Source organism: Osmerus eperlanus, chromosome 6 (assembly GCF_963692335.1).
Source record: "Osmerus eperlanus chromosome 6, fOsmEpe2.1, whole genome shotgun sequence".
Lineage (NCBI taxonomy): Eukaryota > Metazoa > Chordata > Actinopteri > Osmeriformes > Osmeridae > Osmerus > Osmerus eperlanus.
Window position 1 is genome coordinate 15,259,598 of NC_085023.1, and position 12,086 is coordinate 15,271,683.

Here is a 12,086-nt window from a genome sequence, read left to right on the forward strand (position 1 = left end):
GTCCATGCCATGTTGATGTCTGCTATCTGATATGTTAGGTTGCAGTGTCTATTTTAGATATGTAAATATTGTAGGTATGTAGTCCGAATGGCATCGTGGGAAAGAAATACAGGGAGCTTGCTGTTAGCAGTGGCATGATTCCTGTTCCTCATGTGCACAGCCATGGTGGTGTTGATGTCCTCAAAGCTCAAGTCTTTCCTATTCTAGCTATCCTGCTTCGCTTGACTAAACAACCTTCCTCTGGGACGGAGAACTCCAGCAATCCTGTCACGTTGTGGCGCTCTCGCCAGACTGACGTCTTCTCTGATGGAACATGACAATGGAGGAATTTACTCATTTGTTATCCTCCAGGATGGGATGCAAAACACCGGGGGAACGTAATGAAAATCAGTGCCCTATCTTCCCACCCTCTCGGTGCTCTAAATGGACCGGCTTTAGACTTGACCACAAAGAGACAGCAGCCTGATCGCTCTGTTATCCTTGGCTTTAGCTCTGTAGATAAAGGCTGGTGTTTTCTCAGATAATCTAACGCTAGTAGTGGTATGTCCAAACTAACTGGTGAGATGAGACGAACACCAGGGATGGTGGCAGCTGATTTCTTCAATAACCACCCTTTTATTTATGTATCGTTCGCCTCCGAATGAAAATTTATCCGCAATTATTGTTTGGAAAACGGTCCTCGGGAGGGAATGTCACCAAAAAGGAACAAGCAATCACTTCACGAGTCTCTTGAGCTCCGCCAAGCCTTGCTCCACTTGTGTCATTTAGCAGCAATCAGAGCTTTTATTTCCTTCACAGTGTTTAAGTCAACACTTATCAGCTGAGGTCATTTCCTGTAGTGACAGTGCCAAAAGATGTTGAGTCCCCCTAACCTAGCCAGGCATATTTTTTTCTTCTTCTATATTATAAGAATGTGTGTGTGTGAATAATTAATGCAGGGGGCCGTTGCCGCTTATTTACTCGGCTGAATTGACATGTTTATTATTGCTGAAACAATGTGCTAGCTAATTCCCCCTCAATCAGCGCTTGTGTATATCCTTAACATGCCTAGGTAGTCCACACACATTTCCCCATAATTTCCAATTTGATTGCCGACGTTTCCTCGATCAGCCATTTTACAGTCCTGAATTTATCTCCTTGCCTCTGGGGCCTTTGAAAAGGTTGACTCATTTCAATTAGAATAATAAGCAGAAACGATAACAGCAAAAATACTTCCTCCAAATCTCGCTCATCTTAATGAATGGGTTTGGGGATTTTCAGAGTGGCTAAGATGGCTGAATTTTAAAGCCGGTCTCATTGTCTCCACCTGCCTATCACCTATTATCCCCACACCCTTTCCTCCTCCCACCCCAAACATCACGTCCCAAGTCATGTGTTCTCTCGTTCACTCTCTCTGTCGTTGTCTTGCCTTTTGTTTCTTTTTTCCTTCCCTCTGTTCCTGTGTCGGTCTTTTTTTGTCTGTCCTTCAAGTCTCCTCTATTTACGTCTGCTTCAAACACTACCCTGCTACTGGACTCACTCACCTGGATCTGCCCTCATCAAGGGGATATGGGGGGTGGAGGAAACACACACACACACACCCTCTCCCTCTCAACTGTATTATTGACTTGACTCTGTTCTCTCTCCAATGTGTGTGTGTGTGTGCTCGGCGTGTCAGTGTACGTTAGATTTAACTCCAGTCATGGCTTCCCACTGGAGCTGGAGGAAGGGGACAGCATCGCCAAGCTGAAGGAGACCGTGGGCCGTCTGCAGGGCATCCAGGGGGAGCACCTCAGGGTCATCTTCGCCGGCCGAGAGCTACGCAGCGACTCCACCCTCCAGGTTAGGGCCGCCTCTTCCGATCATGCTTAACATTCAAAGGAAGCCAGTGTACGGGCTGAAGATCTACTGTGTAACCCACCTTCTACTCCACCCTGTTGAACCCCAATCTGGCGTCCCTCCCCTGCCCCCTCCTGCCCCTGACAGGGTAAACAGAGCCAGGGGATCCTGTGAACTTTCGCCCGCGGCGCTTCATTAAACCTGACCTTCTTAATCATGCATCCAAACAAGTCAGGCTCACGAGGACCGACCAGGGAGCCCGGACTCACACGGCCTCTCGGTTCGGCGCTTCACCTCTTTATTTCTGCCCGCACCCTGGGCTTTACCCTCCTGCCGTAGTGCAAAAGCTGGGGCGAGAGCTAGGATGGGCTATTTAGCGGCGATGCTAACGTGCGCTAGCGCTGGTAGTCTGATTCAACTCTGCCCTCTAGAGTGTGGATATGCCACTACGTGTTTGTGGAAATGAGGGACTGCATGATATTGGCTTTGCCTGCCCCCAGGGGCTTGTTGGATGGGAAATATGGTGGCCCTGAAGTGGCTTATGGGGGAGGAGGGAGGATAAAAGGTTACTGGGTGGTTGACATGGAGACATGAATTTTCTGAGATTCATGTGAAGACATGAAGGTGACCGTCATGCGCGTGTTTGCTTGTTTGTGTGTGAATGTGTGTGTTTGCTTGTTTGTGTGTGAATGTGTGTGTTTGCTAGTTTGTGTGTGAATGTGTGTGTTTGCACGTGGACATTGAGGCAATTCTCATTTCTGCTCAATGTGCACTATGCCATCAGGTTATTTTGTCTCATTTGCGTGACACTCAGTGCGTGTGTGAAAACGATTCACGGAGCTGCCCTGAACGCTTGGCTCTGATCTCGCAAGAAGAGTAATAAAGTGTTCACAGTCTGGCGCTGCAATCAACAATGTGTAATCTACCTGCAGAATGGCTCCACTCTGGGTAATGATGCCAGATCATTTAACTGCTGCTGATTAACTCCCGCTTTTAAAACACTAACGATGACTAATGCGCGACACAAGGCACGCTCCATGCCCTCCCGCAGAGGTCAACGGAACACGCACTCCGTTTCCATGGCGGTCTCCTCTTGTCTTCTCTGTCCTTCAAACCTCCTCTTTTATGTCAGCCATGTTTTCTATTTGTGTCTATGTTATACACTGCCCTCCTGTGCCCTGAACTCTCTCGCTCCCCAGTCTCTGCTCCCCTCCCTCCCCCTCTCACACACACACACACACACACACACACACACACACACACAGACACAGACACAGACACACCGTTTTCCTGTGTGTGTGTTTTGAGAAACTCTCCAGCTCGATGGGGTTCGTTAGCACACCCTGCCAAAGGGTCACTACCCCAGGTTGGACAGTGAGAGGAGGAGGTGGTGGTGGTGTGTGCGCGTGTGCGCGTGCTCGGTGGTGTTGCTGCCTGCAGGTCCCTGAAAGTAGCGGGTGTTTATCTGCCTCTGCCTCAGGAGTGAGCTGCTGACATTTGTAGTGAGCAGACTAGCGGCTGCTGTAATGCACACTATTAGTTTTCTTTTTCCCCGGGAGTGCTACTTCTCCCTCTCTCCCTTCCTTCTACGCCTCCCCAAACTACCCCTCGCTCTTTTTTTTCTATTGAGTGTACCCCACCCCCCCCCCCCCCTCCACCCCTTCTACTCAGTTTTAGTTTCCCTCTATTTTTATCCCCTCCTCTTCCCTTCTCTTTGTCACACTCCTCCTTTCCATCTCCGTTGTTCTCCCTCTGCATATTCCTCTTTCTTGTCGATGCCGTTTCCTCTGTCGTGTCAGCGTCGCTGTTGTCAGAGAGACTAAAACACCACCGTTCTTCCCCTCAGTGCTGTGAGCTTCTGAACCGCTACCACATCTAACTCTCCTTGGTCCCCCGTTCATTACTGCTTCACAGCTTCCCTACGTGTGACTCACCTCACACACGCTCAACACAGTCAAGATTCTGTCGCGCACTCCACTCGCCCTTGGTTTCGACTTGTAGCTAAACCCCGAGACAGGCTACGCTGATTCTATTTACTTGCCGTTCTCTTTGAGGATAATTGCGGTAAAACAATTGGCACTGACACGGTTTCTTCTAGCCAAGCGGCGCTCCGCTCCCTCGCTTTAGCAGAGTGAGCTGCGCGGGGAGTTGGGAGTCCCTGCCCGCATTATTCACACAATCTTCACAGGATTTCAGACGCTTTGCACGGCTTTCGCCCGCCATATGTCTGGTGTGTGAGGGACTCAGCCACAGACGAGGCCTGTCTCTATCAGTTAGAGGGCCCTGACTGGCTCAGTGTTATCTTGGTGGAATTGTACGATTTCTCAATTGACTGACTATTCTGGGCTTATATCCAGGGGAACAAGGTAAGGTAAGAAGAGGTGGTTATAATTCTGTTAGAAGCCTTTAAATAATCCACTGGTAAATCTCTGCAACCTTCAAATGATCCACATTTACCTTCCACTATTAGTAGTCAGTTGCTTTCAGGAAAGTCGCTCTCTGGACAGTGCACTTGGCGATCAAATAAACCATTCACTTGTTGATGATATTATTTCGGCATAGTTTGCCTACCCTGAAGGTAAACTGGGCTGGCCAGTTTGGTCCTTTCCCAGTCATTACAGTCCATGCATGCATCTGGCCCATCTGAAGGTACAGGGTAATTGATTGCATCCCAGACACACCATTGAGATTCAGGCACAGGCGGTCTTTTAAAGATCCCAGACATTACTAATTCAAGGGGCCCCTGTCCAGAGAATACCAGCGCCTTGTTGATCAGGGCGCCTCCAAAGAGCAGATCAGAGGAGGGAAAGGTCACATGCTTGCAACATAAATACAGCCATGCACCTGGCACCTCTAATTGGGCACCTTTGGGTAGCAGTGATGAGATCCCATTGCTTCTCAGTGCTTCTGCTGTTGATTGTTGTCACTCGATTGTATCGTGTTCAGAGCCCAGTTGGTATCTTGTTGTTTGTAATTAATCTCATCAGACGAGGTGGACTTGGGCTGGAGGGGTGTTTGTATGTGTGTGTGTGCGTGTGTGTGTGTGCGCGCGCGTGTGTGTTGTGTACACAGGTGTCTGTGTAGCTTGAAGTCAATTGATAAGAGTTCCGTCAACCTTTTGGTTCTGTTGCTTTGCAGTGATAAGAGCAGAATTGTGACTAGCAAGGAACATGAAAGTTCCGATGATGCTGTTATCTACACACAGTTTACTGCTTCGAATCAGCAGTCTGCATCACACACACACAGAAAGTGGAGGCAGTGTCTGGTGCGGTTGACAGCTGGTGGAATGGCTTAAAGGGGTCTCTTTATTACTGAACTATGGCGTCTGTCTACTGAGGCATCCTGGATCTCCTCTGCAGTTATCACTCACCTCGCTGCCTTCCTCTCGTCTTCATTCAGACTCAGTAATCAGCTGGTTATGGAGGTTTTTTCTAGCTATCTTTTCTCACTACCTTTTCTCACTCTCTCTCATTCTCACTCTCTTTCATACTCACTCCCTCTCCCTCTCCCTTCTCCCTCTCCCTCTCCCTCTCCCTCCCTCCCTCCCTCCTCCCTCCCTCCCTCCCCCTAGCTAAAGAAGCGTGCATGCTAGCCTCAGATCAATCTTCTGGACTAAGACTGGTTTTGCTTTGCAGAGCACTCAGCCCTGGCTGAGTTCCTCATTAGACTGCTCTCATAAAAAAAAAATAATAATCTGTGCCGTTGAGCGGAGAAAATGAACCAGATCAAATTAATTTTTGTTTTTATATTTGCGAGTAATTTTCAGCTGCGACGGGGCTTCTCAGGGTGAAATAATCTCTTGTCCATGGATTAGTGCACAAGACGAGGACCTATCTTGCGCTCCCCTTTCTTTCCTTTCTCCCCCTTTTTGCTCTTTCCCTCATCCCCTACCCCCTCTCTCTCTATTTCTGATCCTCATCCTCTATAAGGTAGCGCATAGTTTAACAAGGGGACTGTTTGCACTAGGAAAAGCTTATTTGCTTCACAAATAGCCCTCCGTTCTTAAAACAAATGAACCCCAGCAAACACACGACACCCCTGAGCGTGCTGGGTGCCAGGATGCAGGAGGATTTTATGGTTGATGGTGTAGGCAACAAGTTACTGATATTATCTACTATATTACGGCATTTAGTGTTGCACATTTGAATTGCTTATGGATTCTTTATGATTTAAAGATTCTATTCATAGTCTTGGTCATTTCTTAGTAGTTGCTGTTTGAATTGGGTTTCTTTATCATGCCCTTTGATTGGACAGTGATGCTGTCACTCGAGAGTTTCCAAGGGGTAGGGGGTGGGAGCTGCCAGCCTATTGGATATGAGCTAAGTGATGGGAACTGCTCAAAGGGATGTTCAGTAGTTATGTGGACATGTCAATGTTGTTGTTTGTATTCATCGTAGTTCTTCTCATCTCGTTCATCTCCTCCCTGTCATGTGTGTCATTGATGTTCTTTATACATTCTTGTCTCACTGGCTCTGCTTAAGTGGAATGCTGTTGTTTTGAAGTCAACATTTATTTTATTTTTTTGCCATCCATCCATTTGCTTCTTTTCTTTCCCCCTATGCAGACATTGACAGAAGGGATCTCGCAGTTCTTAAAAAATGTAACGACAAAGCCCCAGTGTTTAAACTGCAAACAAACTTCAGGGAGATAATTCTTCACATATCCAAGTTAAAAAGCCTTTCAGGACTTTAAGCCAGGCTGATCATTAGGCCCCTGTTTGTGTACTTGGATTTTTAAGGATTAGATTTAGAATGTCTAGTGAATTTGCACATGGATTACTAAGTAGCGTCAAAATGTGGGAAACTTTCTTTGTCTGTGTTTTGGATGGATGGTAATTACTGCTTGGACATTGTTCACCAGCATTGGCATTATGACTAATGATGCTAATGATGTGCCAACCTGATAGCTAGCTAGCCAGAAATATAGGCTTTAAAGATAAACAATCATTATAATAAAATATCCAAAGACTACAAGTCGCTAGGATAATACATTTCTTTTCACACCAATTTTCTCCTCTCCTCTCCCTCTCTCTCTCTGTCTCTGTCTCTGTCTCTCTCTGTCTGTCTGTCTGTCTGTCTGTCTGTGTCTCTCCCTCCCCACCCCCAGGGATGCGACCTCCCTGAACAGAGCACGGTTCACGTGGTCTTCCCCCCCCCGGGCTCGGCCCGGCGCTCTGAGCTTGTCCTGCAGCACCGCCTGGGCCGGGGGGTGGACAGCTTGACCCGTCTGGACCTCAGCGCCTCCCGCCTGCCAACCACCTCCACCGGCCTGGCTGTCATACTGGAGACAGATGAGCACAGGGCCAGAGAGCTGGCTGAAGAACATGCAGGTGTGTGTGTGTGTGTGTTTGGTACCTATATAAGAGAGTCTTCATGTGTGAGGCGGTATATGTCAGCAGCACACATAAAAGGCACTGTTATTTGACAATTTTATCGGCCGCATTTGAGCTCGGTATGGAGCTCGGACACAGCTCTTTGTGGGCCTGACATTTGTGCTGTGTATTTGAATAGTGTCACAACTCCCTGACTGCAGCTTTAAGGCGGGTAAATGGGATCCATCCAGCTTGGTTCCACACAACAGTGGAAGTATTGGATATGGCTGCTGTCACACAGTACAAAGGCAAAGCTTTTAAGAGACTGTCTCCGCCTGCCCTCCTCCACTCTCACCTTGTCTCTCTCCTACTCCTGCTCTCTCACCTTGCCCGCCAGAAGGTCTCCTTGTCCTGCCCACTCCTTTCAGCTCACCTTTTGCTTCTCCTCGTTTAACCTCTGTCTCTCTCTCTCTCTCTCTCTCTCCTCTCTCTCTCTCTCTCTCTCTCTCTCTCTCTCTCTCTCTCTCTCTCTCTCTCTCTCTCTTCTCTCTCTCTCTCTCTCTCCTCTCTCTCTCTCTCTCCTCTCTCTCTCTCTCTCTCTCTCTCTCTCTTCTCTCTCTCTCTCTCTCTCTCTCTCTCTCTCTCTCTCTCTCTCTCTCTCTCTCGCTCAGTCTCTCTCCACACTCTGTCTCTCTCTCTACCCCCTCAGCATCTGTAAAAGCATTAGCATAATGGAAGTCCTCTCATAGAAGTCATAAATTTGACATGGACAGGCTTATAAAACCCACTCTGCCCCATTTATTGGGAATCGTGTCAAGGTAGTGTGGCCCTCTCCGGCGCCCCATGCTTTTAGCACTAATGAGAATACTGCTCCACCGGTCCTTTGTGTGTCTGCGAAGAGGGGTAGAGGGGTAGAGAAATATAAACAGCGAGTATGTGTATGAAGGTATGGGCAAGGGTTTGAGTGGGGTTTCTCTGTCTGTGTGTGCGTTTGTTGGGTTTGTTTATGTCCGCTTGCCTCTCTGTGCGTGACGGCTCGCAATGATGGGATGGTAACGGCCGAAGGGTGGGTGGGCGGGCGGCGTCCTTTGTCCTTTACTAAATCCTCTGACATGAAGATGTCGCCGGGCTCCTGTGCTCTAATTGGATGAGGTGTCTGTGTTCTGGACCCGTGCCAGATTAGAGGAGGCTGGAGACAGCCCTCGTCCTTGTCTTGTCCTCACACACACACACGCCGTTGTTATTGGACCACGAGCTGCTTCTTTAGGCTCCGTTCAAGGACGGGACACAAAGGATGCACTCACCTACAGCAGGTATTATCCTTCAGGGTACCGTGCATCCCCAATTACTGTCTGGGCTTTGCAAGCCATTACGTCCCAAAGAAGTACATGACAGGCATACGGTATCTGTCGGTTCGTTCTTTTCTTCTGGTGCCTACAGAGCGCTCAAGCTGTACTCGGTATGTAAGTGCACCACATGCCTGCATGGAGCTAAAGCCCCCCCGCACCACCCCCACTGTACATCTCAAAGCAACTGCTAACTGAATACACTGTTCGTGACGTTGTTATTGTGAAATCCCTCCGACATGGCATGTGTGTGTTTTGTGGCCCTCAGGACCCCAGCCTCACAGCAGTTTCTATGTGTACTGTAAGAGCGTGTGCGGGGCTATCCAGCCTGCGAAGCTCCGTGTGCGCTGCAGCGTCTGCAAGCAGGGAACTCTCACCCTTAGTCGGGTAAGTCACCCACCTCCCTGCACTCCCTAACCTACCGGGCGCTGTGAGCACTTGGCAAAAGTAGACGTGTACCTCCTCACGCAGGTCAAATTCTCCTTTTTCGAAGGACGTCTCAAAGGTTTAAGAATGTTGACATGGAGGTTTTGATAGTTTCAGCAGCATACATCGAGCCAAGATGAACAAAGCATTATGTTAGTAGTGTTAGCTAGTGTCTTTAAATTAAGGTACATGGCTCGTCTGTTCCCAAACAGCTCCAAACAACACACGCTTAATTTCCAGTGGCGGAATTAGCCTAAAAGCCTCTCATCACCAAGCGTCCCGCAGTGAGTCAGCAGTCTGGACTCTCTCTCTCCTGTTTCTCTCTCTCTCATGTTTTTCTCCTCTCCTCTCTCTCCCGTCTCTCTCCCCTCTCTCTCCTCATCCTGTCTCTCTCTCTTCTGTCTCTAGACTTGGGCAGGAATCCCACAGCTCTTGAGTTTTGCAATTGTTTACCAAGCCTGACTGACTGACTTGAATGGTGCGTCACTGAGCCCACCTGCTAGCTGAACCCCCCGCTCTCCCTCCTTCTCTTGCCCACAACTCCGCTCAGGGACTGTTTACTCAACTACCTTCATGCCAACATTGTCCCTTCTGTCGGTTTCATGCCAGGGATGGTGATTACCCACCTGCAGGCCTGGACGGGATTTGGGATCCGGTCCTCTACTCAAATCGGCTTACCTTCTACAGTACGTCCGTCTGCATTGAAGGAGGCAGACGTGGGGACCATGTGCCCTCCTGAGGCAGCCAGTCCCAGGCCACTTTCCTCAGACCTCTGCTGTGTACCTGGCCGGTCTGAGCTGCCACTCAGGCTGCTATCTCCCTCAGCACAGGGGCTTTACTGACGCCCCCCAACCCCCATCACAGGCGCTGATAGAGCTGATGGGGGCGTGGGGCTGGAGAGGGAGGCTGTATTTCAACCCCCTCCTCAGTCCCGCTGTCAGCAGGGACAGGAAATGAGGCTCAGAGTGAGTTCCTGTCCCCCAGGCTAGCATTAGAGGAAGTGTTAATGATCATGCTGGTCTCTCTCTGTGTGTGTGTGTGCGTGTGTGTGTGTGTGTTTTGTGCGCGTGTGTGAAACTGTGTGTGTGAAACTGTGTGTGCCGTGAGAATGCGTTCTCCCTCTCATGACCCCTGGGTTTTTCTGCATTTTATTATTTGAAAAGCCCATCTAAGGTGCGCACATACCAACAAGCTAATTTCACTCGAGCACGATACTGCATGTGCAGATACAAGCAAATTAGCATTAATGAATATCAACAAGGATTCCCTCTGAATTCAGCGAGTGCCTTGTAGCCTCTGGAGGCTCCATTTATCACCATGGATACACACACTTTCATCCGAAGTCCTCAGTGAGGGACTAATTGGACAAACTCTTTCACTCCCCACGTTCTGTTCCATATGGTGTTTGTGTGTGTGGTATGGACTAATACTTATTCATTCAGCATCAGTCAGAGGGATTTCAGTAGACTGGAGCACAGGTCCTGTCCTCAACTGACCAATCAAGGCAGCTTAGGGAGTGGGCATCACTCACAGTGGTGAGTGAATGCACACTGTAAGAATAGCACAGCTGGCATGGAGACAACCTGGTTTGTTAAACAATAATCTAATTAAAGCTTTGTGGGATGGAGGCGTTGACTCAGCGCCAGGAAACGAGGAGAGGGGGAGGAGGAGAGACAGAGGTGAACAATTGAAGGCGATGCGTTTTTGAATAATTCATAACTGCTTATTCTCATTAATCATTTATAGAGAGGTGTGCGTGTGCGTGTGTGTGTGCGAAGCTCAGACGTCAGGAGCCTGCGTGACCTTTCCTGGATGTTTCTGAGCAGGTGTGTTTGTGTGTGTGTGTGTCCATGCGTGTAATCTCCCAGCCTCCCCACGACGACATGCAGAACCCCCCACCCCCTTCCTCCTTTTCTGACCCCCCCACCCCCCACAGGGGAGTAATGATTTCCTTAACCTTTTCAGAGGCTTATTAAGGCCACTGTCAGAATGTTGAAATACTTATGCTAATGAAGCAAGGGGAAACAGAAGAGGTGTGTGTGTGCGGGGTGTGTGTGTGTGTGTGTGTGTGTGTGAGGGGTGTGATGGGCTGGGGGAGAGATCTCCCAAAACATTTAGGAATAATCTTGCATCTTTATCTGCACGTTGTGGCTATATTAGAACACAGTGTTGAATCTTCACTGTTTGGGGAGAACCGTTGTTTGAACGAGAGAGAGTGTAGTGTGGGGTGTGTGAGAGCGTGGAAGGTGTGAGGTCATTGAGATATTTAAGGTCTCGCTCTCCCCCCTTCCCTCTCCCCCATCTCTCCCAGGGTCCTTCCTGTTGGGATGATGTCCTGTTGCCTGAACGTATCCATGGAGTCTGTCAGTCAGAGGGTTGCCATGGCAGAATAGCGGTAAGACCTCTCTACCTGGTCTAATCTCTCCCAGATGATCTGATGCAGTTGTTCTCTCCTCACTCTCACCTGATTAGCGAGTCATATTTGAACCGCATGTTGGAATGTCGTTTTTTAAAAGCAGCCAGGTCTTCCACAGCTCATAGTATCGGGAGAAACGCTTCTAGCTTCGAGAAGAGTAGCTCTCCCGACATCTCCCCCCCCCCCCCCCACGCACACGCACACCCCAACACAACCCAACACAACCCAACACACTCCCCCTGTGCTGTTACTAGGAGTTCTATCTGAAGTGTGCCACCCACCCCACCTCAGACGACGCCACGTCGGTGGCCCTGGACCTCATCATGCCAAACGTCCGGGCCGTTCCCTGCATTGCCTGCACGGACGTCATGTGAGTTCAGCCCAGGCGCATTTACACACGTGCGCGCACAAACACACGCACACACACACACACAAACTCCCATAGCGCTGCTCCATCAACTCAATTCACGGTTCAATTTGAAAGAAAACGTACGAATCCAAACAAAGAATTCAAGCGACACCCATCGCGCCCGCCCCAAACACACAAACACAAGCCCTCCGGCCCCCCGCCCCCCCCACCCCCCCACCCCCCCACTTCACTGAGCATATTAGCAATCAGTCTCTCCAGAGGGAGGGAGTCGCAGTGTTCCTGAAGGTCAGCCACCGTACTGTACCCACCACTCACCCTCACAGGGCGAGGGGAGGGGCCCGGCGTCCCCTTCCAGCCAGACAATACCCCGCAATCAGCGTGGCCCTCCCAGTATCAAGG

General features: G+C 49.4%; 1 protein-coding gene across 1 annotated transcript in view; it reads left to right on the top strand.

Moving 5' to 3' along the window:
* Positions 1-12,086, top strand: part of prkn (parkin RBR E3 ubiquitin protein ligase) — a 38,233-nt gene that overhangs the window by 6,819 nt on the left and 19,328 nt on the right. The window contains exons 2-6 of the mRNA XM_062463836.1: positions 1,658-1,821; positions 6,925-7,147; positions 8,744-8,862; positions 11,213-11,296; positions 11,572-11,687. Of these exons, the coding sequence (XP_062319820.1) occupies positions 1,658-1,821; positions 6,925-7,147; positions 8,744-8,862; positions 11,213-11,296; positions 11,572-11,687 (706 nt within the window). The remainder of the gene's footprint in view (positions 1-1,657; positions 1,822-6,924; positions 7,148-8,743; positions 8,863-11,212; positions 11,297-11,571; positions 11,688-12,086) is intronic.